The sequence below is a fragment of the Engraulis encrasicolus genome, chromosome 20 (assembly GCF_034702125.1).
Source record: "Engraulis encrasicolus isolate BLACKSEA-1 chromosome 20, IST_EnEncr_1.0, whole genome shotgun sequence".
Classification (NCBI taxonomy): Eukaryota; Metazoa; Chordata; class Actinopteri; order Clupeiformes; family Engraulidae; genus Engraulis; species Engraulis encrasicolus.
The window spans coordinates 18,837,895-18,864,682 of NC_085876.1; the positions used below are offsets into that span (position 1 = coordinate 18,837,895).

At 43.1% G+C, this 26,788-nt stretch overlaps 2 protein-coding genes across 2 annotated transcripts in view; one reads left to right on the top strand and one right to left on the bottom strand.

The window, feature by feature from the left end:
* The window catches only part of LOC134436382 (collagen alpha-1(XI) chain-like), an 85,886-nt gene extending 76,905 nt beyond the window's left edge, over nucleotides 1-8,981 (top strand). Inside the window, exons 59-66 of the mRNA XM_063185568.1 lie at nucleotides 206-259; nucleotides 1,740-1,775; nucleotides 2,489-2,542; nucleotides 3,029-3,311; nucleotides 4,666-4,778; nucleotides 5,358-5,426; nucleotides 6,878-7,120; nucleotides 7,598-8,981. Of these exons, the coding sequence (XP_063041638.1) occupies nucleotides 206-259; nucleotides 1,740-1,775; nucleotides 2,489-2,542; nucleotides 3,029-3,311; nucleotides 4,666-4,778; nucleotides 5,358-5,426; nucleotides 6,878-7,120; nucleotides 7,598-7,744 (999 nt within the window). The 3' untranslated portion in view covers nucleotides 7,745-8,981. The remainder of the gene's footprint in view (nucleotides 1-205; nucleotides 260-1,739; nucleotides 1,776-2,488; nucleotides 2,543-3,028; nucleotides 3,312-4,665; nucleotides 4,779-5,357; nucleotides 5,427-6,877; nucleotides 7,121-7,597) is intronic.
* Nucleotides 8,982-12,069: 3,088 nt separating this feature from the next.
* On the bottom strand, nucleotides 12,070-26,772 carry hsd17b8 (hydroxysteroid (17-beta) dehydrogenase 8). Its single transcript, XM_063185566.1, has 9 exons — nucleotides 26,687-26,772; nucleotides 22,850-23,052; nucleotides 22,140-22,256; nucleotides 20,945-21,040; nucleotides 20,268-20,353; nucleotides 19,295-19,379; nucleotides 17,657-17,699; nucleotides 15,464-15,538; nucleotides 12,070-12,431 (listed from the first exon to the last, which is right to left on the bottom strand). The coding sequence occupies exons 1-9, from the start codon at nucleotides 26,736-26,738 to the stop codon at nucleotides 12,412-12,414; spliced, it is 777 nt and encodes a 258-aa protein (XP_063041636.1). The 5' UTR covers nucleotides 26,739-26,772; the 3' UTR covers nucleotides 12,070-12,411.
* Between the last annotated feature and the right edge of the window lie 16 nt (nucleotides 26,773-26,788).

Genomic DNA, 26,788 nt, shown 5'->3' on the forward strand with positions numbered 1-26,788 from the left:
CCCAGACCTCTCCCTACATCTCCATCCATGGCTGAAGTGCCCATGAGCAAGGCACCTAACTCCACATTGCTCCAGGGCCTGTAACCAATACCCTGAAAAAAATAGTTTGCAAGTGGCTTTGAATAAATGAAAGCGTTAGCTAAGTGCAGTGTAATGTAATGTTTTGTTTTCCTCTCTGCCTTCCTTGTGTCCTGCGTTTCTGTAGGGTATGCCCGGTGGCACTGGACCTCTCGGCCCTGCTGGTCCTGCTGGTCTGCCTGTAAGTCCATTAAACTTCATCCATTTGAAGTCATCTATACTATTTTAACATTTTATGTAGTGAGGATGTCTTTGTCTTGGTCAAAACTCATAATAGACATCCGATGGTCCTATGGTAGCTATGTTGTCTACAAATGTTATAACAGCAGTAAACCATGTCCTGAAAACACTGTATGCCATTAGAGGATATCAGAGGACGAATTGATAAGTCAGTGAACAATACTGCCCTACAATTTCAGAACGCAGTATAATTCAAAATGCCAAACTGAGAAAAAAGGCTTTAAAGTTTCCTTTCTGTCCACGCGACTGTGTTGGAGGTAAAGTGGTGATGACACTTCCATATAATACTTTTTTATGGTGAAAATTTATGCACGCAAGAAAAAAGCAAAAAAAACAACATTCTCATTACTTTTTAGCTGAAAAATCATTATACTGCGCTCTGTTGTGGTATTACTGTCTACACCAAAACCACGGTGTCAATGGAGAAGTGCAGTATAATTCGCATTATACTGCGTTCTTGGCTAGTAACACGTAGCCTCCTAAAACCAAAAAGCGCAGTATAATCAGTTTTTTGCGTTTTTTTCCGAAACGGGACCAAGTTGGGCCAAAAAAATTTAACACAAGAAAAAGAAGGTATTTTAAAGCCAATTTCCGGTCTAAACCCATTTTCGACCATTTTCAAGATACTGCGTTCTGATATTGTAGGGCAGAATACACAAAATGAAAAACAAACAAACAAACAAACAAACAAAACAGGGGTCCGTATCTCAAAAGCGTCTTTGCTAACGACGGTAGCGACGTCCTTCGTAAGAGCGACTCAACTCTCTCTCGACAGCGACGCTCACCACTAAATCCAAGGGAATGGTGTTACGTCTTTAGACGATCTTAAGACGGTCTTAAGACGGTTAGCAACGACAAGAATCGAGAAACGGACCCCAGAATAGCAGCAAATGGTCACATAAGGTCACAAAACACACTCTGTGATAACTGATACAATAACTGATAGGCCTACTCTATTTTTGCATACAATTATAATTTGATAGTGATGTAGAAAACTTAGCCTTCTGATTTAAAAGCCATGAGTGATATTGTCTCCAATTGTGCCCTTTGTTTTTTCCGTCTACTTCCCGTTACAGCCAATCACTTTAAATTAAGTGAGCTGTAGTTAGTAAACGGTTCTTCAAAGTAAAGTCACAGATAAAAGACCTACGGTTATTGTCCAAGTGTTCTCTAATCCTAATCCTAAGAGTTCTGATAAAAATAATTGGGATTTCTTATGTGTTCATGATAGACCTTAATGACTTGCTTCAAAAGCTGTTCCAGTTGATTATTGCCCGAAAAATTAGCACAAGAATAAGCAATGTCCAACAGTAAAATCTTTTATGAAAATTTCAACCTCGACAAATTGTGAAGAGTAAAGAGTTTCATGCTTAAATGCTTTATTTTGTATTTAATTTAATCAAATTGTGTGTCTTCCACAGGGTCCTAGAGGAGTCAAGGGAGCTAAGGGAGCTTCTGTAAGTAGACTTTTCAATCCTCCCTATAATCCAGGTGACAATAAAGCAAAACAATTGTGTAATCCCGAGATAATGCTCCACATGCATGGCACTAATGTGCAATAGTCCTGTGAGGTTATGTATGTTATGTATTTTGTCCTTCTTTAAAAGAGTCTTATTCAAGGATGCAAAAAATGAATTTCAGTGTAAACTGACAATAAAGTGATATCGTATCATTTGATAATGTGCGCGTGTTGTATCATATCTTATCATATGATAATGTGTGTGTGTCATATCGTATCCATTGACAGTATATATACATTGTATGATAATGTGTGCGTGTCGTATCGTATGATAATGTGTGTGTGTCGTATCGTATCATATGATAATGTGTGCGTGTCGTATCGCATGATAATGTGTGCGTGTCGTATCATATCATATGATAATGTGTGCGTATCATATCGTATGATAATGCGTTTTTTGTATCATATCGTATAATCATGTGTTTGTTGTATGGTATCGTATGATAATGTGTTTTTTTATCGTATCGTATGATAATGTGCGTGTCGTATCGTATTGTATGCTAGTGTGTGTGTGTCGTATCGTATTATATGCTAATGTGTGCGTGTCGTATCGTATTGTATGCTAATGTGTGTGTGTGTCGTATCGTATTGTATGCTAATGTGCGTGTCGTATCGTATTGTATGCTAATGTGTGTGTGTTGTGTGTTTCAGGGTGGAGCTGGTCCTAAGGGAGAGAAGGGTGTATCAGGACCTCCAGGACCTCCTGTAAGTTACTGTCACATTTACACACAAAAATAATATTCTTAATGAAATATGCAAACCGTATGGACATAACAATAGTTTTATTAGCTTTAACTAGTGGATTCATAGCTGTAGGCCTACAACTGTACAATTAGATACAGTAGTGATCATGTGGCAAGCTAAAATAGTTAAGTATTAGATTTTCATCATCATACGACAGAACATTATATGTTTTCTATTTTTTTGTAAGAATATCTTCTGTATATGAGTAATTATTCATTTATTATGTGTCACTTGTACCGTACCAGAGATTCTAGGAGATATGCCAACGTAAAAGGTTGCTATGGGCACCTAACGTGACCAGGTACTGGTCTGCCTAATGGGGCGTGTCATAATACTCCTAGAATGAATAGGACAGTCCTTAGGTCTGCCTAAAGGGGGATCCCCCCCTCCCCCTCCCTCGAACCTCTCTCTTATCCACTCTCTCTGCCTGTACCGTACCGTGTGTAGGGACCCCCCGGTGATGTCATCCAGCCGCTGCCCATCCAGATCCCCAAGAAGTCCAAGCGCTCCATCGACGCCAGCAAGATGCTGTCGGAGACGGACGCAGAGGTGGCGGCCGATGGCACGGGCACCGAGTTCCTGACGGGCAACGAGGGCATGGAGGAGATCTACGGCTCGCTCAACTCGCTGCGGCAGGAGATCGACGCCATGCGCTTCCCCCTGGGCACTCAGGAGAGCCCCGCACGCACCTGCCAGGACCTCATGATCAGCCAGCCCGACCTCAAGGATGGTACGTGGCTCCAATGCTTAAGTAGTTAGCGCTGAAATACCTGAGGGAAGGCTAAGATGAATGTGGCTAGGTGTGGCCAGGAATTCAGGCCTTCACCCCGAACTCAAGGATGCTACCGGCTCCAGTACATTGTCTACTATAGTAGATAGACCATGCTGAAATACGCATCTTGGACAAGGCTGATATTAATGTGGCTAGATGAGGCCAGAGCCTCATGTTCAGGGTCCTACTCAGCACATCATATAGAGCAGTGGTTCTCAACCTTTTTTGAACAAACGACCCCTGGACCTCATCCTAAGTCTCCCAGCCAGGAGCGGTTCTAAGGGGTGGCAAGGGGTGGCATTTGCCCCCCCAGAAATATGATTTGCCACCCAATGGTATGCATGGTATTCCGTTGCCATGTACATTTCGACAACAATGACACAAGCACACCCTCACTAAAGAATCAAAGTTGATATTTTCCACCAGCCAAACTGGCTACTATTAATTTTGAGCCCTGATCGTGACAAATAGCCTTATTGCTTGACATAATTTCAGACATAGAACTTTAGGTTGCAGGGTTTCACTTTAAAGGATTCACTGTATCACATCAGTGTGTGTGTGTCGATTATATAGCGCTTATCATTTTCCCTTAGTGTAGGAGCATGCCCCCCTGAAATACATTTCGCCACCCCTTTGCCCCCCCAAGAATAAATGTCTGGAACCGCCCCTGCTCCCAATGCCTCATTGACCTCATCATAAGCCTGTCAACGCCCCCCTTAGTAAATACAATGGACTAATGCCCCCAATGACAACTAAGTACTGCCCCCTCTCAACTGTATCCTTCTCAACGCCCCCTAAGGCTCCCCAACGTTCCCTGGGGTGCTGTACCGCCCCTGTTGAGAAACACTCATACAGTATAGAGGGATACGGTCATAGCTAGCTTGCTATGTCAGAGTGTCTCCTGCAACCATACGCTAAAACATCTGAGAAAAGGTTCTGGTTGTTTATTAGAGATTTATGGTCTAACAAATTCTGCAGAGGAGGAAAAGTATGCACACCTTACAATAAAAAGAGTAGAAGTCCGCAGACTCCGGTCGAAGCATACGTATGTCTTGAATAAACCTTCAAAGCGGAGCTGCAGTGTGTAGACTTCTTCCATTTCTATACATGGGTTCCAATTTTTTTATTTCCCCTGGCTGCGCGAACCTAGCTGCGCACAACTCAACCTCTGATTGTTGGAAACTGCTGTCGGTCAAAAAAATTAGCTCACATGGTTGGCTGCCAGTGTCTTGACCCTCCTCACAATATCGTGTTTACAAACACGGCGAACCCATGCATATCCAGGTCTAACTCATGGTGTTTCTTTCTCTAGGTGAGTACTGGATTGACCCCAACCAGGGATGCTCTCGCGACTCCTTCAGGGTCTACTGCAACTTCACAGCAGGCGGAGAGACATGTCTCAACCCAAGCAAGGCTGTGGAAAACGTGAGTCAAAGATTCATTTGATTATATTAATGGATAACACAATTAGGGCTGCATGATATTAGAAAAATATGCGATACACGATAACATGACTGTATACCACGATATCGATATTAATCGTGATATTTAATATATACATGGATTTTCCCCTCTGTACTTGCCATTCTACACTTAATCATCTATAAAACAACTGAGAGCAATGTTTTATTTCCAACGTTATTTTTTATCAGGAAAAACATGGCCAATATACAGCATCAACTTATAGTGTAAACATTTTTAATAATTTTTTTTAACCTTTTCACCAAATTTGCTGTTATTAAAAAATAAAAACTTTTTGCGATACGTGCACAACTTTTGCGATACGTGTATTGCAAGCCGTGATATCGCGATAACGATACATTTTCGATATATTGTGCAGCCCTAAGCAAAATAAATATGTAGTTGGAGGTTAATTCTCAAGAATAATGCTGTCTAATGCTAAAGTGTTGTCTTCAACTCCATAAATGGTATGCACTGGTATACCATTGAGAAGGCACTCAACTGAGTTTTATGTTTCTTTTTTCGTTCCCTATCTTCTTCCAGGTTAAACTTAACACCTGGGCCAAGGAGACTCCTGGCTCCTGGTACAGCAAATTCTCAAAGGGCAGCAAGGTGAGAATCGTTTGGCTTTTTGATCCCTGTCCAGTCCTTCATCATAAAAAAATGGTTTGAATAAATTTAAGTTAAAATCAGTCCCGATGGCCATTGCAATCACACAGCATATCACACAGCAGCAGTGTTGCCAGATGGAAATGCTGAATTATCGTACCAAAACCTCAAAATTATCATTTTGGGGGGCTTTTTGGGAGGAAATTATCATTATCAAGACCCAAATTGTTGTTTCAAGGCATCAAAATGAATTGAATGGGAACTCTGAAATTATCGTACATCATGTTTTTTATCGTACAGAGGTCAAAATGGACACAATTATGGTACAAATACGATAATTATCGTACATCTGGCAACACTGCACAGCAGCTACATTTTGATCCAGATTTCCTGAGTGATTGGCTGAAATGTGCCGTAGTAGATATAGAACACTCTGCGCCGCTTTCACCCTTTTGGTGTGGCCCAACCATTCTCTGTTTTTCAAAGATGCTGTTACACCGCCATCTACAGAATAATGTGCGTATCGCCTGGTCAGGCTTGGTAATGGCAGCCAGGGCTGGGCTGGGCATTTTGACCAGACCCTCACACTGCTCTTTTTTTCACTACAATCTGATTGTCTCAGTCCACAGTTTATTAAAAAAGAAGGCCAATGAGCCACAACCATCTAAATTGTGGGGTGGTCTGTAAGTTTTAAGGTAAAAATAAGGTAAACAACATCAAAAACAGCATCGGCCCTTGAGGACTTTCGGCTGACCGTATGCCAGACTTTCGGCCGGCCTGTATGCCAGATGACCAGTCCAGCCCTGATGGCAATTCGGAATTAAACGAAAGTGCAATGTAAACTCGATGGAACTATTTCATTCTGAATTATTACAGTAATTTCGGAATTAAAAACACCATGTAAACATGGCCAATGTGTCTAGGACCGCATTAAGACACTGTGGTGCCCCCGGGCACTACACCTTGCAAGTGCCCCCTTTATGAACAATATTTGTAAAGTTTGTGTCATGTGGTGCCCCCTTAACTGGCTGTAAATGGTTGGTGCCCCTGAGCAATGTGCCACTGGCCCTTTATGGATAATGCGGCTCTTAACCCATTGATGCCTGATGTTGCGTTGTGCAACATTGGCCCTGGCGCCTGGAGCTGCATTACGCAACATTCAGGCTCATGAAATTTGAGACAACTTTATTAAAAAACTCTGTTTGTTTGAGATGAATGAACACATTCTAATGAAAGATGAGGGCCTTAGTGTTTTTTATGTGCTTCAGAAGCTAAGATATTTAGATTTTTATAGGCTGAGGGCAGCTTTTCTTTAAAAAGGTCAGGCATTCAGTACCCTTTTTTGCAGGTGCCTTAGGCGTCAATGGGTTAATGTGTCATCCTTCTCGCCCCTGATCAATGACCATTTCCTTCTCCCTCCCTCCCTCCCTCCCACTCGTGCGTGTGCGTCCCAGTTCTCGTACGTGGACGCTGTGGGAGAGCCCGTGGGTGTGGTCCAGCTGGGCTTCCTGCGACTACTGAGCGTCCAGGCCCGCCAGAACCTCACCTACCACTGCCACCGGTCCGTGGCCTGGGCCGACCGCACTAGCAAGGACAAGGAGCAGTACCAACGTGCGCTGCGCTTCCAGGGCTCCAACGAGGAGGAGCTCGCCTACGAGACCAGCCCCTACATCAAGGCTCTCGAGGACGGCTGCTCGGTACGTGCAATGCTTTAAACCAGGGACAGTGTGTGTGCGTGCATGTGCGCAGCCGCGCTACACGTTTCATATACTAGTGTTTCTCAACAGGGCCTCTACAGCCTCCCAGGGCACCAATTTGCAAAGGGGGGGCATTAGTGCATTTCATTTTGAATACTAAGGGGGTGTTGGCATGTGTGTGCAGTATCGTAAGGGCAAGGAGAGGACAGTGAGCCTTCACTGCTAAATTAACTGATCTATGGTTCTTGTCTGTTTTGTGTGTGCAGTATCGCTAAATTAATTTGTTTATGGTTCTTGTCTCTCTTATGTGTGCAGCGTCTTCTCTGCTAAATAACGTGTGTACGGTTCTTGTCTCTCTTCTGTGTGCAGTATCTCTGGTTTTTGTCTCTCTTCTTCTGTGGTGTGTGCAGTATCTTCTCTGCTAAATAACTTGTGTCTGGTTCTTGTCTCTCTTCTTCTTCTGTGGTGTGTGTGCAGTATCGTAAGGGCAACGACAGGACAGTGCTGGAGGTGAACACGCCTCAGGTGGAGCAGCTCCCTCTACTGGACATGAAGATATCAGACTTTGGGGAGAATAACCAGAAATTTGGCTTTGAAGTGGGACCTGTCTGCTTCCTGGGTTAAAACACATGCAGAGAGAGCAAGAGAGAGGGGAACACAAGCAATTGCCACACTCGAAGCACACTCACACTTACACTGACACACACACACACACACACACACACACGGACATGCACTTGTACAACACATATTGATTCAACCACATAGATGTGCCAATATGAATGCTCAGTGTTTTTTTTAAGTTAAAGATGTGGAATACACGCTCTCATATACTCACACAGACATACAACTACACACACAAACACAAACACAAACACACACACACACGCATACAAGATCTGTTGTGAGACAGATCGGCACTCACTTAAGAACATGCCCAGGGAAACCGACTCCCCAACTCCAGTGGACGAGAAGAGAAGAGAAAAGCTGGGAACGCCCCCACCCCCCCACACGCAGGGAGGGAGCCAAGATGGTCGCCTGTGAGGGAAGAGTGTTCTGGCCAGAATAGAACTGAGCTCTTTTGTAACCAGTGGCTGAACCAAAGAGTCAGCGACCGACCGCCCATCCATTTCCGCCCAGCCCCAAAACCCCTACTACCCGTCCCTCCAACTCCCTCCCTGCCTCCCCTAGGTTATAAACAGACACTCCCCCCCTCTCGATTCCTGTCCCTTCCCCGCTGTTTTTTTTTCCACATTTGAGGCGAGTCTCACCCTCTCTACCTCTTTTTGCTTTATCCCTCCAGCATCCAGCCTCACATACAGCCCAGCACGGCTTCCACCATCCCATCCCGCCCCGCCCCGTCCCCCATCACGCCTTATGCCGTCCCACTCCATACACTTCCTGCGCCTCATGTCCTGTGTCTTGAAATATATATATAAAAAACCCAAAACAAAATGGATTCCCTCGTAAGCAGCCCCAAACTAAACAAAACCATGGAAGTTTTTTTTCCTTCTTTTTACCAGCTGAGAAATGACACCTGCTGACTGACAAGTGAAGTGGGGAAACAGACTGAAGAATAGGATATTTTTTTCTCTTTTGTATAAAAAAAGCATACACACACCATTGGAAATATCAAGCGGGAATATAATATATGAAATGTGTCTTAACAGCCATGTTCAGGGGCAGGAACTGCCTGATCCCAAGTCCAGTCTGCAGAGTATAATTTGCCCGCTGTTGTGTTAAAAGTTCAACAGTGTGCTTCTCACAGGTGTGTCCATCCCATAGTGGTAAAGGTGATTGAGAAAGGTCAGTTTTTTGTCAACCCCAACAGTAATAAAACAAAGGAAAACACCAAATCTCATGTTAACGGCAGTGTGTCCTGTTCTTTGTGACTGTTAATTGAGTTTATTATGTTGCATGCAGTTTTGGTGGGTGGGAGGGGAAGCTGGGGTCATTTGTACTGAACTTGAGGTGTTTCTTGTACATGTGTACTGTAAAGCATTAAAAAAAAATATTGCCATTGTTCAGTTAAACAACTGCTGTTTTAAAAGGCAAGGCTTTGGGCACAAACGCCATCGTACCAATCCAGTATTGATGTTTTGGAAGGTGGAGACATCGATTAACATTTTGACCAACAGCGAGACGCATCAGGTCTCAGATTAATCAAGTTATTCCTGGGGTGTAAATTGTGTATGTATGTCCTCTTTTTGGTACTTCGTTCTTTTTTCTATGTATCATTGAATAAAACATAAAAAGCACACAATCAAAAACACTGTGTTGCTAGGTGCTACTTCTACCAAAGGGAGCAGTGTTCAGAGCAAAAACCCTTGTTATCAATGAGACCACCCTGTCATGTCAACAGTGAAGTTGTGTATTGTTTGGCTGGACATTTGTGCATTACAAACCATTTGTACAGAGATAGTGATATTTCTATTGTATTTATTTTTTAAAGCAAGGAATGAACAACATCAGGGTGCTCTAAATCCTCCCAAACGCATTGCCGTCTTCAAGGACGGGAGAAAAAAATGTGGTATTTCGTTTTGTATTTATTTCCTGTAGATTTCACTTTTTTGATGGGTCATCAATCAATTAAATATATTCCATTAAAACCTAATCTGACTTATCTGTGCGATGCTCATGGTTTGTGCATGTCAACAGGAACAAACAGCCTTGAATCATTACCGTCCATCTCTTTAACGGAGCCTCTCTCCCTGAGATCACACTTCACAGCGGCGAGCCGATCATACACGAGAACATGGGGGAGTGTTATGCTAACATCTTGCCGAGGCTGGGCTACACTATGGGTGGAAGAGGTTTCTTGTTTGTGTGCATTGGACACAGAGAGTACCCACTACTGCAGTTGCACGGGGCAGAGAGAGTGCACGGTTGCATGGGGCGTACGTGGTACCACAGCGGGCAAGAGACAGCAGCTGAGAGGGGTGGGATCTGGGATGGATGGGTGGCGGGGGAAAACTACCAGACATTGTAATATAATTAATTAAAGCAATGGTGAAATACAATATTGTTTGATTTGATTTTTTGTTTTATTTTGTGTTGCTTTGATTCTCTTGTAATATTATAGGGATGGGGAAATGGCCAATGGAAAAAAAATAACCTGGAGTGAAAAAAAGTAATCTGGAGTGAATAAAAGTTGTCAGTGTGGTTTTCACGAGAGCCGTGCAAAAAGTGTTTGTAAGGTTGTTTTTTTTTTGTTTGGTTGGGTTTTTTTTATTTGTGTGTTTTATTTCCAGTGAAAAGACAGACATCTGTTTCTTCAAAAAAATATGGTGCTCAAAAGAGAAAAAATGTTTGTAAGTAATTTTTTAAAAATTCTGTTTTCTGTAATATATCATCTTTTTAAAAGAGCTGCTTGTCTTCTTTGTTGTTTATTTGCCATCCCCGCCTCCTCTCCTCTCCTCCCCTCATCTACTCCCCTTTCCTCTCCCTCCCCTCCACCCCTCTTCCTCTCCTCCACTCCCCTTTCCTCTCCCTCCCCTCCACCCCTTTTCTCTCTTCCTCTCCTCTCCCCTCCTCCACTACCCTCTTCTCCTCTCCCGCCCCTCCACCCCTCTCCTCTTCTCTCTCCCTCTCCTCTCCTCTCCCTCCCAATCATCTACTCTCCTCTCCTCTCCCCTCCTCCTCCACCTCATCTCCCTCCCCTCCACCCATCTTCTCTCTTCCTCTCCTCTGTTCTCCCTCCTCCTCTCCCCCCCTATCATCTCCTCCCCTCTCCCTCCTCTCGCCTCCCCTTATCTCCTCTCCTCTCCTCTCCCCCCTCTTGCCCCCATCCTCTCCTCTCCAACCCTCTCCTCTCTTACTCTCCTCTCCTCCCCTCTCCCTCCTCTCGCCTCCCTTTATCTTGTCCCATCTTTACAGTGTCCTCAGTGCATGTGACAGAGGACTATGCCTGTTTTATCTTCTCAATACATCTTCCTGCTCTTTTTCTTGCTGCAGTCAGCACATTGGCTGCTATGTTGGCTATCCTCTTTGGCCCCTTCGAGATCGCTAAAAATACCCCTACTGCACCCCAGGAAGCTTGGAGTTGAGAACAGACAACTTCCAGCAAATCTGAATCTGAACTGCCTGTCAAAACTTATTTTTTAAAAAAATCTTTTAACGCTTTCTCTGGCCGTCCTGCAGTATCCCCCTTGGTTTGGCTTTCCCCTTTTCAGAAATTGTGTTTGAGGTCCTTCTTATTTGCTGTTTGATTTTCCCCCCCATTAAACCATGCCACTGACACTCTTTCCCAAGCCTCTCTACATTAGTTTGTCATTGCACTGGTGCTTATCTCAGTGGGCCTCAGTTTATATGTCTCCGCATTTCGGTCATTTTCGTCCTCGGATATTATATTAATGAACATTCATAACCTCTCTCTGTTATCCCAGCTTTGTGAAGAAGATGGCTACCTCATCTGTGTTTGATGGGAACTGACATGGTTTATTCCAATCTATGGCATATGACCATAGAACAAATGTTACTACATTACACTTATGCCTCTTTTCCACTGCCGGTTTTCTGGTAGGCCTACAGCTCGACACAGCGCGACTCAGCCATCACTTTTTACTATACGATTGAGCTGTGTCGTGTCTATTCGAAAAGCAAAAAGTGGCAGTCGAGTCGCACTGTGTCGAGCTGTAGGCCTACCAGAAATCGGGCAGTGGAAAAGAGGCACTAGTCACTTTTATCCAAAGCAACTTACAATAATTTACAGGGCATTGGTAACAGTCCCTGGGGCAATGTGAGGTCAGGTGCCTTGCTCTTCAGCCATGGAGTATGGAGTGGAACAGTGGGATTTGAACCTGGAACCCTCTGATCTACAGCTCATCTCTTTAACCGCAAGGCTACAGCTGCCACTGTTATTAACCATAGCCTGGGCTAAACAGTAGTCCATTCCATCAATGCTCTGTATTGATACTGTATGATAACCTCATATAAAAAGGGAGAATGGAGAAAATGTAATCGATTTAATTGGGCAAGCATATATACATTTATATAGTACAAATCATTGAACAATTATGTACACAAGTATGGCAGGGAAAATGCTTCACCCAGGTTTCTTGATTCATTTTGAGGGTGCTGGCCCAAATAAAATAGACCAAGAATCAAAGAGAAGATGCGCATGGTTGCACACTGAGGAGGCACACGCCAAAATCCAAAATGCGTCTGCACAAAATAAAGAAAACAGTTTGATGCAAGGTGTGCCCGCTTCTCTTTGATTACAATTATGTACATACAGATCATAAAGCATTAAGGCCAGTGGTGGCAAAGTCATCCCTCACATGTGCACTGTGTCAACCAATGAATAGACCACCTGAAATAAAACAGAGCAGAGAAACATACAATTTCAGAGACACAGTATAAGATTATACTTATAGTTACAAGAAATATTGTACCTTGTGCATTTTCAGCACCTCAGAAAGTAAATGTTTTATCAATAATATTTTACATACATTTTTTTTCTTCTTCTGACCACAAACTATCCCACTTAATTATAGTTAGATTGACTCTTCAATAACAACTATGATGAGGTATATCACGTGATTCAAGACCACAGGTAAAAGACCGTTTAAGTAAAATATTCGCAGCAGTGGGGGGCGCTGTGGCGCAGCGCACTAAGCTTCCCACATTTGGGCTTACAGTGCATGCCCACGGGGACCCCGGTTCGAGTCCGTCCGGGGTCATTTCCCAACCCTACCCCATCTCTCTCTCACAATTGTTTCCTGTCTCCTGTTGTAATGAAGGCCAAAAAACTTTTTTTTAAAATAAAAAAAAAACCTTGGCAGCAGTAGGTCACCTGTGTAATGTGGGCACTAATAGTATGTACAGCAGTGGTTTTCAACCTTTTTGCAATAAAAGCACCCTGGGCCTCATCATAAGCCTGCCAGCGCCCCTCTTAGTATTAAAAATATATAGTAATAGACTAATGCCCTTAAATGGCAACTAAGCACCACCACCTCTCATCTCCATTATTCTCAACGTCCCGCTAGGGCTCCCTAAACGCCCCCTGGGGGCTCTGGAGCCCCTGTTGAGAATCACTAATGTAATGCCTGGTTCGAGGCTCCCCCTGTGGGACTGAATGGGGAATGAGTGTCACTAGGTAGCAGGAGAAGATTGTGCACACAAAAGAGGCTGAAGAAGGCTTAAGGGCGGGTTATGCTTCCTACTTGTGTCACAGAGTGAGCTTGTCGCAGCCATGATGCAGTTAATTTTGGTTTATGCCCTGTTTTGAAGCACGGTCTGCGCGATGTCATTCCACGCTCAAACTGCCTTCAATACAAAGAGTAAACTAGACGTGTCGGTTGTTTTTTAGCATCACAGACTCGACGACAATGAAAATGTAACATTAAATCTTTATATCACGTGCATGTTTGATCGCACTGGCAGCCACAGTGGTAGTTTGGAACAAAGAAGTGGCTCATTTGTCGAGGACGAAGCGGAATGTTTCCTCGACCTCGGAACCACTGTTCAACTGTCCAAATAACTTCAGCGTCGTAACTTGCAAGCGCATGTGTTGTCTTTGGTTCGTGTAAATAAATCAAACAACAAAGCACGGGCAACTTATTTAATGAAGAGCTCACAGTCCGTAGACCGACGAAGGTTAGAACAAGGAAGTAGCGCTTGTTCTCGACTCGAGGACAGAGCAGGCTGGTCGAGAGGACCAATCAGAGACCTATTTTCGCACTTCACGCCGTCGCTCCCTGCGTCGAGACACAATTTTGGGGAGGTGCCCCAGAGTACCTGCGTGATGGGGGGGGGCTTCACTCCGTTAACTGCGCGGCTCAATGCCTCACGACGCAGGGACGCTGGACTGGAGGCATAAACCACCCTTTAGGCCGAAACGTCTGTCTGTCATGCTAACCCAGTAGATTAAAACTGCAAGAATTACACCCAAGAGTGTGGCTTTTTTTCCCCTAAAACATGAACTTCGCTGTTTGCTCGCACCCAAAGACCTTGTAAGAAACAGTTGGGAGTTGAGCGCACTTTCTAAAAAAAGATTATGCGCATCCCAGAAAAAGATGCAGGACAAGGGCTGACTGCAGTATTCGGAGTGAGAAGTCCGCACACTTAAAATCCTTTTTGTTGTTTTCATGGCTGAATTACGTTTCGGCTTCAACAGTCTTCATTAGATTCTTAAAAGACAACAAAAGGGATTTTAACTGTCACTAGGGTAGACCCATGGGTGCCATGAACGTTCATTTGCCAAGAAGAATCGCAAGAGTGCTCATTTGACCTTGGGGCCGAGAGAATGCTTAATTGGCCTTGGAATAAAGCATTTATTTTAACCCCTTGGCGCAAAGCCTATGTTATAACCTTACTGTCACCAAAATTGTAATGGCTATGTCTTAATCTGTTACTTAAGGCTCTCGGCACTGTCATAGCAATGTTGTTATGATGTAGTTGAGTATTTTCAGCAAAAAGTGAATAGGCCCGCCGGCGACCCCATCTGCAGTAGTTTAGTTTATTGGTTTATTTGACAGGGGCCATGTACAGGACAACTCCAGTACCAGAGTTAGCTACAAAGCTAATTTGCATCCGTGGTCCACGGTAAGAGGCTACCCATCTACCAACTTAGGAAGAGGATTCATTAGCCCTAGGAAGTGTCGTATAGCATCACTTTGCCATCACATTCTGTAGTTTTAGCATATTTATTGGCACCTAATTAGCCTCTTTTTTTATTTATTTTTTTATTTTTTTATTTCTTTTCACACACTTCTTGTATATATGCACTTTTCATTGGTTATTATTGTTTTTAAGTGCTTCAAAGATTACACTGTTTCTATGTTTATTTTTATTTATTTTTGTTGTTGTCTTTGTGTGTCTTAAGGGGTCCTCAAGTCCTTTTTTCTGCCTGTCCAGCACTTTGGCCAGCGATCTCTGTTGTATTTTAAAGTGCTTTATGAATAGACTTTGACTTGACTTGACATTATCGAAACCAAAACGATCCCACTTATTACCCTCCTCTTAATTTTGTTTTTAAAGGGAGAAATTACATTGACTGCATTGTGACATCACTGCACTACACCACTGTGTGTCTACTGTAGTGTTTCTCAACGGGGGCAGTACAGGCCCCCAGGGGTCGTTGGAGAGGTCTAGGGGGGCGTTGGGAAGGTTACAGCTGAGAGGGGCCGGGGTTCAGTTGCCATTGGGGTGCATTAATCCATGTTATTTTTTAATACTAAGGGAGGCGTTGGCAGGCTTATGATGAAGTCAACGGGCCGTTGGGACTCTTATGATGAGGTCCAGGGGGCGTTTATTCAAAAAAAGGTTGAGAACCACTGATCTACTGTAACCCTTCTTATCATGACCTGTCACAGGGACAAATAATAGTTGGGCACTCCTCACCTGTGACTTCTATACAGCTCCCAGTGACGTAGCTGCTATCGTCCGAAGCCAGGAAGGCACACACGTCAGCTACCTCTGTGAAAAGCCAGACATACGAAAATGAACAAACTGCCCATGTCCATTTGTCTCAGAGCAGTGTTAATTTATAATAGGGATGAACATTACAGTCATTATTTGAACACTTGGGCTAATATTAACGATGAATTCTGTTTGAGATCAACCATGCAGGTATTAGGGAAAGGACTGAAGGACAGTGCATGTGTGTCTGAGGAAGACAGCTGCTTAGTAAAGCCCAAAATCCATGCAAGTGATATTGTGCGGGTTCTATACGTGGCTTTCAAGAAACAAGTAAAGACCTTCCTCTTTCTTGAGTATCTACTAGACCAGGGGTGTCAAACTCATTTTGGTCCGGGGGCCGCATACAACCCATGTGGACCTCAAGCGGGCCGCATTAGTAACATCATCGCAAAAAAAAAAAAAAAAACGTAAAGCAGAGGATTAGTGTTCAGTACTATCACGTTTTAAGTGTGTTGAATATGTAGAAAGCAATGCAATACTGATAATATGCAAAATTTCCTTGACCTCATTTATTCATTGCCAACCATCAATTAATGAAATATGGGACAGTTCACTTTGGCAGGGGGTCTGGGGGTTTTCCCCCAGAAAATGTTGTATTTCTTATATGTAATTTCCTGCATTTTCACGCATTCTAACATCCCGTTTCCAGTTTGAGCTTAATAGGAACCAATACAAATGCAATTATATTTATTATTTAATTACAACTAACATTTTATCTCTATATATGAGGTCTATAATATATGAGCTTTAACAAATGCCTGTTACAGTACAAATTCACTATTTATAATAGAAGTGTGATGTGCACTTTACTACATATATACAGTGTAACAGAGGGACCATTGGGTTAATGTCATGCAGGTCTCGATTTTGCCCCGAGGGCCGTAATTGCGCATTTCGGTTATTTCATTTAAAAAAAAAAAAAATTTACATTTTTTTTTTTTTAACATCCGGGCCGGATGGAACCCTCTGGCGGGCCGGATGCGGCCCGCGGGCCGTATGTTTGACACCCCTGTACTAGACTAATGCTTGAGCTGGCCTAGCCCCCAGGGCAGACTCTTGACATGATGTCTTGATATGATGTGTGTGTGTGCGTGTTGTGTGTGTACCTGTTATTTAAAAAAATAAAAAAAAATAATAATAATTTAAAAAAACCTAACACTTCTTTGCAACTGCACTTGTTCTGTATATTTTTCTGTGCACTTTGTATTTGCTTGTGATGACGACTATGATTATGTCCTCTTTTGAAAGCCGCTTTGGTTATAAAGCGTCTGCCAAATGCAATGTAATGTAATGTAATGGCTCAAAATCACATGGATGACAGAATGATTCTTCCCTAAAGTTAAGATCAACAAATTTAAGACATTTTGATTGAAACTTTTCAAGGCCTTATTTGACAAAAGCCCAGTGTCCAGGCATCAGACACTCAACAGACAGCAGTGTCATTTGATCATCCAATGAGGAGATTTGGAATCCTGTTGTGTTGTTGCCTGGCAACATTTCTAAAAATGTTGCCTACTGCATCAAGAAAAGACTACCAGCATTCTTGCTGAAGTTGTGTCCAAGTCTTAAAGTAGGTCAGATACAGATACAGCAGAAAACTGAGCCTACTATGAACCAGGGCTTGAAACTGGCACCTGCCAACCGCCCAAATGCTGGTAAAACTTGGCTGTGATACTTTCAGTGTCACTCGCCAATTTGGCTGGCAGCTTATTCCTTGGTATGATATACGCATCATAGTAGCCTATATTCTGTTGTTTTTCCCTTGTGTATCAGTTGTTCACATTTAAGTTCAAGAAAAAACTCAGTAACTCCATTTCTATGTGCTTGATATACTTCCATTTAGAAAATTACACATTCATCTTGCTTTATCACCTCGTCTTCTCAGGTTAGATGTACACCATCCATCATGATAAAGAAAGAAAAAAAACATGTAAAATCAGTGGCTAGTGGAGTACCTCAATGGCTAGTGAGTCGGGAAAACCACTAGCCACAGTGACCGGTGGGTGGAAATAGTTAATGTCAAGCCCTGCTATGAACATACTATGTTTACTGATTGATTAATGATGCATTTTATTTGAACTTGTAACGTTGCATGTTTAGAAGGCTTGTTCTTACCTGTGGGATCACCCATCCGTCCCAAAGGTACAAAAGCAACCATCTATGGAGGTCAAATAAGAATGCATTAGTACCTTTATTAAACTCTACTAACAGTAACTGTATTAAATATCTTAACATAAAGCTGCATTTTGCGATGTTAGAGCTCCATTGCATACTGTCACAGTCACCTATTCAAAGATCGTCTTTAAAGTGATACTGTCCCATTTTTGGAAATAACCTTATTTTACACCTCTCCTTGAGTTAAATGATTGAGTTTTACCTTCCTCCTGTACTTCCTGCCGTCCTCTGAGTATGGCAGTGCAAATTTGACCTCCAAGCTAGCAGTTAACATTGAGTCCTATGAGACCGGCTGGCGGCTAACTGGTCTCATAGGACTAAATGTTAACTGCTAGCTTAGAGGTACAATTTTTGTACTGTCTTACTCAGACAACGGTTGAAAGTACAGGAGATAGGTAACACTCAATCATTTAACTCAAGGAGAGGTGTAAAATAAGGTTATTTCCAAAAATGGGACAGCATCACTTTAATGCTGGGCCGTTTGCAGGGCTGTTGACAACCTCGGTTGGGCCTACTTGGGCCGGGACAAAACCATGTTACAGTTTTTCTCGATTGCCTCCACACAAGTTCTGGTACTTCACACACAATTCTCGGAACATCTCACCCATTTCCCAACTCCCCTAACCAATGTCACTGAACACCAAACACAATTCCTTCTTTACACTCACATTTCAGTTTTAAAACACACTCTTTTCAAACCACTACACACAATTCTCTGGATTACACACAGTTTTCATGAAGAAAATCCCTGGTTGTCGCATTGAACACACTGCCATTCAAAATACTAAAATCAACTGCCATACTATGTTCACTTCCTCATCACTTGCAAACTCTCTTCATACCGGTTTGCAATCTGAAATCATCACCCCATAAGGACACACATTGCATGTGATATTGATGAAAACATGAGTGGATGCAGTGAGAAAACACATTTGTTTAGTTTTTGAACTCCAAAATATGTTATACAAGAGACCACTTTTATGTGGTTACCCAATATTTTACAATAAATTAGTGCATTTTTTTTTAGATGTCAGAAATATATGTAAAATACATTTTTTGCCACACATCTGTGTACTCCGAGTCTAAAAACAATATTTCAGTATTTCACTACAGAAAAATACCCTCTTTAGTAAATAGAACAGTGAAGAAAATACGTTTCTACTGTGTGTCAAGTTGAGTATAGAGTTTTACCTTGTGCATATTAGTGGTCAATGGTTCACATTAGAGTGTATTAAAATGACTGCTTGTGCGTGTCATTTGAGAACAAAAAGACCTTTTTAGAAGAGAGTACATTGTTTTGAGACAAGACGTGCATTTTTCAGAGGTAGTGAGGAGTTTTGCCCGCTGTGTGTGAGGTATGGAGATTTGTGTGTAGAGTTTTGAGAATTCGAGAACTGATTCCGAAAATTGTGTGAAAGCAATCGAGAAAAACTGTAAATGGTCTGCCCTTCAATGCAGCCAGTGCAATAAGGAGTCAGCTCTGGCACGGGACAATTGACCAGTTTGTTCCCCCCTGCTGGCGAGCCTGATATTAGGTCCTGTGTATTATAAAAGGTTCTCTACGCATTTGGCACTTACTTTGCTGATGACTTTTTCTGGCACTTTCTCTGTCATGGGCGTTGTGATGAATCCTGGCAGCACGCAGTTACACCGGATGCCAAATCTGAGGAGGGGGACATGGGTAAGCGGTTAGGGCAGGTATATCAAACTCAGGCCCGGGGTCCAAACTTGGCCCGCGGAGTCATTTTATTTGGGCCGTGAGATCATTTCAAATGTTTATTACAGTTGGCCCCCCTCTACACATCAATGTATTTTAATACGACTTGAACATGACATTTTGGGCGTCACATGCTCATACAAGTGCATCAGGGATGTTTTTCACTCATTGAGAGTGGTGTGGAGTGCTGTGTCACAATGACAATGGGAGGTTACAGGCAGTTCCACTGGATGAGGAGGAAGACATGTACTGTACAGTTCACTGAGTACTCAGATGAGTGGCAGTTTGCAAATTCACCCCCTATGCCTCACTATACACACTGGTGAGCTATCTTGAGCCCAGAGCATATTAATGGGTCTCACATTACAGATGCTTTTATCCAAAGTGACTTACAGATATTTGACAGGGTATTTGGTTACAGTCCCTGTAGCAATGTGGGGTTAGGTGCCCCGTGCTCAAGGGCACTTCAGCCATGGAGTGAGGTAGGTAGGAAGGGAGTGGAAGGGTGGGATTCGAATCAGCAATCCTCTGATCTAAAGCCCATCTCCTGAACCATTAGACCAGTGGTTCTCAACCTTTTTTGAACAAATGCCCCCTTGGCCTCATCACAAGCCTCCCAACGCCCCCTTGACCTCATCATAAGCCTGACAACGCCCCCCTTAGTATTAAAAAATGAAATGGACTAATGCCCCCCAATGGCAACTAAGCACTGGCCCCTCTCAGCTGTATGCTGCTCAACGCCCCCCTACAGCCCCCCAACGGCCCCTGGGGGGCTGTACCAACGCCGTTGAGAAACACTATATTACACCACGGCTGTCTATGTACAAGTCTCACCTGCTGAGCTCCTTGGCAGCTGTCCTGGTGATTCCCTGCACACCAGCTTTGGACGCCACGTAGTTGACCTGCCCAATGTTGCCCACCTGTCAAATCACACAACGCAGCACATTCAACACAACGTCTGACTGATGCACATTCATCTTGACTTTCAGAGATCATCAGAGATCAATCTTACTCAGTCTCGATAGATAGATAGATAGATAGATAGATAGATAGATAGATAGATAGATAGATAGATAGATAGATAGATAGATAGATAGACCGATGCATAGACAGGTAGATATAGACCGATAGATGGATAGATGGATAGATAGATAGATAGATAGATAGATAGATAGATAGATAGATAGATAGATAGATAGATAGATAGATAGATAGATAGATAGATAGATAGATAGATAGATAGATAGACAGACAGACAGATCGATCTTCATAACGTCATGAAGTAAAAAAAGAACTTGTGATACTCATGTACCAGCATGCACCTTATCATCATAATGCCTTTGTTTCCTCATTATAAAAACACACACTCACTCACACACTCACACACACACACACACACACACACACACACACACACACACACACACACACACACACACACACACACACACACACACACACACACACACACACACTCACTCACACACTCACACCCCTGTGTGATGACTCACCTTGCCCACGATGCTGCCCACGGTGACTATGGAGCCCTTTGGAACTCCTGCGGCAACCATCGCTTTGGAGACGGCCTGAGTGACCAGGAAGGTGCCCTGAGGAGACACAGAGGAGTGCGGAGGAGCAAAGACAGATATACAATTATTCACAACCCAATTCTGTAGGAATACTGTTCCTATATTTGTGACATGCTGCAACACTGCCCCTCACACAGATCCCTTAGATCCACTGACAAAGGCCTTCTTCCTTGTGCCCCGGTTTACTGTTTTGATTAACATTTTAGTCAGACGCTGTACAGCACTTAGGTCAGCTTTACTGTTTTTAAATGTGCTTTATAAATAAAATGTACTTACTTACTTATTGACTTACTGTTTTCTGATTGGCTGATGGGGTGACCATTAATGTCGTTGACCCGTGTACAATCTTCATCATTTGGAATGCAAACACTAATCTAAGGGAAAACTTTGTAGGAATCATGCAGCATGATCTACAGAAAATGATAATTTCACCCCGTCTGCATTCCATATGAAGATTCTACGCAGTTAACTGTCAGAGCACGGCGGTGGGTTTGAGATTCCATAGAATTCCATTGTTGTAGAATTCTACTGAGCACTAATGTACATATGACAGACAAATCATATATCTTGAATCTTTTTCTTTCAGTAAGCGTTACATATATTACATTACACTACACTTTCCCTACGGTCTTGTCCAAAGCACATTATAGTTACTGTATTATTTACATGGTATTGGTTACAGTCCCTGGAGCAATGTGAAGTTAGGTGCCCCTTGTTCAAGGGCACTTCAGTCTAAGGACGTTAACCAGTAGCCGTTTAACCGATAGTCGACCGGATCAACGTTAACCGGTAAAATGTTCTGCCAACGGTTAAGACCCAAGCGTCTTGATGGCCTTATCATCATCGACTCTCAAATCTCATACCGAGATGTTGGTCCGACCAAGAAGATAATGAATGACTGGTTAACCCATATCCCTTAGTTTGATACTGGTCGAGGCCAGAAAAGGCTGTGCCGAAGATTTAACCAAACATTTTCTCAGCCCCAATAGAACGTCTCAGCTTAATCACGTCACTGCCTTGCACACGCCTCAACCTAGGGCTGTTGGAGCTGCTGAAAGTTGATTGCTTCCCGACAAAGTGAGTGGAATTTTTTAGAAGGATGCCATGCCGCTCTCACCTTGAGGTTGACGCGGATGACCTTGTCAAAGTCCTCTTCCTCCATCTTCATCAGGAACTCATCCTGAGTAATGCCAGCCGCGTTCACACACACCGATGGGGGCTGGAAGTAGCGACGCTGTTTGGAACACAGTTGCAGAATTTAGCTTAGTTTAGTTTATTTGGTAGGGACAGATAAACAGCATGTAGGTTGTATGACAGAAAAACAGCATCATAGCATTTACAGCCAAAAGCTAATTTTCCAATGCCGTCCCCAGAGGGGCTTTACAGTTGCATCATTATGTTGAAAAAATATAACCCATTTCACTACAATGCTGAAACTAGAGAATAGTCATTGAGCTTGTTGGTCGATGAGTCAATTTGACTCTTGATGATGTTCTCTTGAACTCAATCCAACTTGACAGTACGTAGTGCCAGGACCGTATTAAGCCAATGTGGTGCCCCCTGGCACTATAACTCATCGGTGCCCCCTTTACAGAGGTGTCAAAAGTAACAGTTGAAGTTAAAAAAAGGAACACAATTTCCTTACAATACAGGTCACTTAGCTAACTAACAAGTAGACCTGTGTAATTGTCTTTCGATCAGCTGACCATGCACTGGTCGGATCAAGTTTGTGGTGGGTCCTTGTTAGGTTTTTGGGGTTTTTCAGTGCGCACCAGGTTCTCAACAGACTCACATGTATACTGTGCACCAGGTTCTCAACAGACTCACATGTATACTGTGCACCAGGTTCTCTACGCTGCTCCTGTTGGACACGTCCACCTCTGCCACCATGTGCTCCTGTCCTCTATGGTCATGTGACAGGCTCTCCAGGGTCTGATTGGCTGACTCCACGGCCTGGTCGGCCACCACAAGCGAGGCCCCCTCTGCAGCGAGGCGTTGACAAACCGCACGGCCAATGCCACTGCCCCCTCCTGGCCAAGTAAAACAATGACAAGAACAACTTCAGACGGGACTGACACTAGACGTGCCATGTTCACTTGCCAGTATGTATGCAACTACTATATCTAAGTATTTATTTTTATCCATGTGGGTCATTTCAAGTGAAATCAGACACTTTGGGGCCCGACTGACACAAATTTTAATATAACTTGGTGTGCCTTTTAGTGGCAAGGTAGAACCCTAGAACTGCATTTGCATGACTAATATTAAGGGGGGAATGGACTGAGAAACTTTTAATGAAGACTAAAAAGGCACACCACGTTCAAAACACACTACGTATCAAAATCTGTGTCTGTTGGGTCCCAAAGTGTCTGATGTCACCATATACATTTTACTATTTTGATTGACTACACTTAACTTGACGCGGGCGTCATAAGTATGACATAACAGTGTCATAATAGTGTATCCTAGTAACCCAAGTGTCATGACACCGTCATGGACGACACATAAACATGATGTCATTAACGTTTTATGGTCATGAAAAGTTCACACTGTTAGGGTCTTTGCCATAACCGAATGTCACTTAATGACACTCATAAATGTTTATGACATTGGCATAATGTTTACGACACATGAATGACTGCGTTACCACACTGTTATGACACTGTTATGTCATGCATATGACGCCGGCGTCAAGTAGTGCTACCTTTTGATTTTTGATTTGATTTGTTGTGACATTCAGAATTGTCAAAATAAAAAAGTTCCTTGACAAACAAAACAAAATAAAGCCCAGCTCATTCTGCTCCTTGCCGAGATCTTTCAACGAGAGAAGATCAGTGTGTGCAATTAAACGATTTCAAGTGAAATGACCAAATATCTCCCAACTATAGGCTACAGTAGACTCAAAGTGCTTTCATGTATTCTTAATATACATTGACTCTCAGGTGGTCATGGTGTTTGGTGGAGCTGTTAGATCCACCAAAGAGAGAGAGATTGCCTGATGAAGGTCTAGTACCGAAGCGTCGTTTATTGGGGAAAGAACAGCGAAATGGTCAGTGTGCGGCAGTTTCTTTAAACTATTGCTGAGTGACCCATGGTGCCATCTCTGACGCACCTGCCAGCTGAGGTGTGCGAAAAAAGCCGAAGTTTAACGTAGATCCATCAAAACAACATTTTCAGAATAAAGGGCCTATACTACAAAGCTGGTTCAGGATAAGTTAGGGTTACGTTAAGAGGTAAATCATCTAATACAAGAGCTTTTCTTAAGAAAATGAGGACTCCAGGCTCTTCTAATAGATGATTTACCTCTTAACTTAACCTTAACGTATCCTGAACCAGCTTTGTAGTATAGGCCCAAACTTGGCAATTGCTGCTGATGCTGCTGGATGGACTTGGCACCAGTGCTGCCTGAGAGAATGTCTTCTGCTGTGTTGCTGCCTGGGTGAGAAGACCAGCTGTATCATATCTTGGGTCAATGACGCTTTAGCACACGTCAGGGTGCATCCACAGCTAATGCCACTATTGCATGGATATTATTGTATGTTTTTTGTTTTGTTTTAGTTAGTGGGTCCAAGACGCATATTCATTGCCGTATATTAATAACCATTTACAAATTAATTTGTGGGCATTACAGTGATTGTAGCACTTGACGACTGAGCCCCCCCTCTATTGACCCTCTTGCAGTCCTGTGTCTGCCATGGTTTCCCCAATGGAGCACAAGGAACTTCTCAGGACAGTGGTTTTCAAGGTGGGGGCCAGGGACCCCCTGGGTTGCCGTGAGGGGATACCAGGGGGGCCGCAGCAGGTTGGCAGGAAAAATATAGCAAAATAAAATGAATAATTTAATAAATTGAAAAACTTAACAAGCCAACATAAACGAAAATAAGCTAAACAATCTTCTTTACAATGTGGTCTATTATGCTTTCTGTAGTAATTGTATGGGTTCAGGAATGCATCAACTTCATAGAGTTGTGAAACCATGTGCGCAGAAAAAATAGTGTGTCCCGGTCCATTGAAAGGGTGCCTTGGCTGAAATCTACCGGTGTCTGGGGCCTTGTCATGGTTAAATAGAGATGCACCGGATCCGGTTCCGGATCCGGCAGGATAATAGGGTTTTTCACAGGATCCGGGTCCGGCAGGATCTTAAGCAGTGGAGCCGGTATCCGGCATGTTACCTAAAAATCAGGGTCTGGTGCATCTCTAGCCTAGGCTTTTCAGTCAGTCTTTCACGACCCTGATCGCTGCATTTTGGAAGCGGCCGTTGCAGGCAGTGTGGCAATAATCCAATGAGTCCAAAAAATTGTTTGAGCCAACGTAATAAAAAGGCCCCACGTGTGCGAGTAGACTATATGTTTCAACCCTTTTGTAGGATCCGGTATCCGGCATTATACTAAAAATCAGGATCCGGTGCATCTCTATGGTTAAGTTTGGGAGCCCCTGTCTCAGGAGATGACAGCCCCTATAACTTTGTCATGGTGGGCAGATTACATTGGAGAACTATCTGAGTTGCCTGTCCATATTGGCATGTCACATGTGATGTGACCACTGTGTGTAAGCTACATTCTGTATAGTGCTGTAGGCCTAATCCTTGGGGTCCCCCTCAATATTGGGCAGAAATTCAATAGGGACTTTTCCTTTTTCAATTTTATGAACCCATTGCAGTTGTGGTGTTCCGATGTAGGCTACTGTTAGTAGGTCAGAATAGCCCATCCTGCCATCCAACTGGAAGATTTCTATTTAGCTAATCACTTATTATGCGTGAACTTGTCTGGGCCAGTTACTTATCAGCTGCACAACATGTCCGTGACAGGAAAAAGGAGGACATATTTTAGGTCGGGGGGGGTTGGGGGTCCTCTCCCAAGAAAAAATGTGTTTTTTAGATGCAATTTCATGCATTTTAATGCATTTTTGTCCGGCTTGATGCTGTGCCTTACGCCGGACAAGGCACTGAAAAGGAGGACTGTCCTCCCTAAAGGATGACGTCTGGCCACCCTCAACACCCTACAAAATAAAACCATGGACTGTCAGTCATTGGCATGTAGTTCTACTGTTAGGCAATCAAATTATTATGCTTCTTTAATGAATGAATGAATGAATGAATGAATGAATGAATGAATTCACTCAGTCAGACCCTGCTCTGCAAAATTTCGACTGAATCTATGAAATCACCATTAAGACTTAAGGGTTTCTGCTCCTCTATCCACTGCACAGTATCAGACAGGCCTTTTAGCAGAAGAAGAAGAAGAAGAAGAAGAAGAAGAAGAAGAAGAAGAAGAAGAAGAAGAAGAAGAAGAAGAAGAAGAAGAAGAAGAAGAAGAAGAAGAAGAAGAAGAAGAATGCACTATTTTTTTCTGTAACTTACATTGTCAAAAAATCAATAAATCAGCGTTATTTTCGACACAAGCGTTCCTCACTGTTGTTGTTTGTAGGGGAAACTTTTCAATTCTTAAAAACTTCTGGCGCTTTGAACAGTTTGAACTTTGAACACTTTGTTAGCTTCCGTACAAAACGGATAGGCTACTGTTTACGTTCGGTGGTGGTCGATGGTGGTGCGCAACCACCACCCATATTCTACAATGCAGTTTAGTAGTCAAACAGATTGTTATGCCTACGACATACCAGACTTGCAATAATAATGGCCAAGTAGTGTCATACTTATGTGCTTACCTGTAACCACTGCTAACCTTGATATAAGTCGTGGGCGCACGGGTATCGCCATGACAGTTTTGCAGAACAAGAGAAGACTACATATCGCCACGAGGTGGCGCC

Coding starts and splice junctions, on each gene's coding strand:
- hsd17b8 (XM_063185566.1), bottom strand. CDS start 26,738: ATGGCGATACCCGTGCGCCCACGACTTATATCAAGGTTAGCAGTGGTT. Junction 21,041..22,139: donor TCATCCGCGTCAACCTCAAG/GTGAGAGCGGCA, acceptor GTGTCTCCTCAG/GGCACCTTCCTGGTCACTCA. Junction 17,700..19,294: donor CAGAAAAAGTCATCAGCAAA/GTAAGTGCCAAA, acceptor TGACCTCCATAG/ATGGTTGCTTTTGTACCTTT.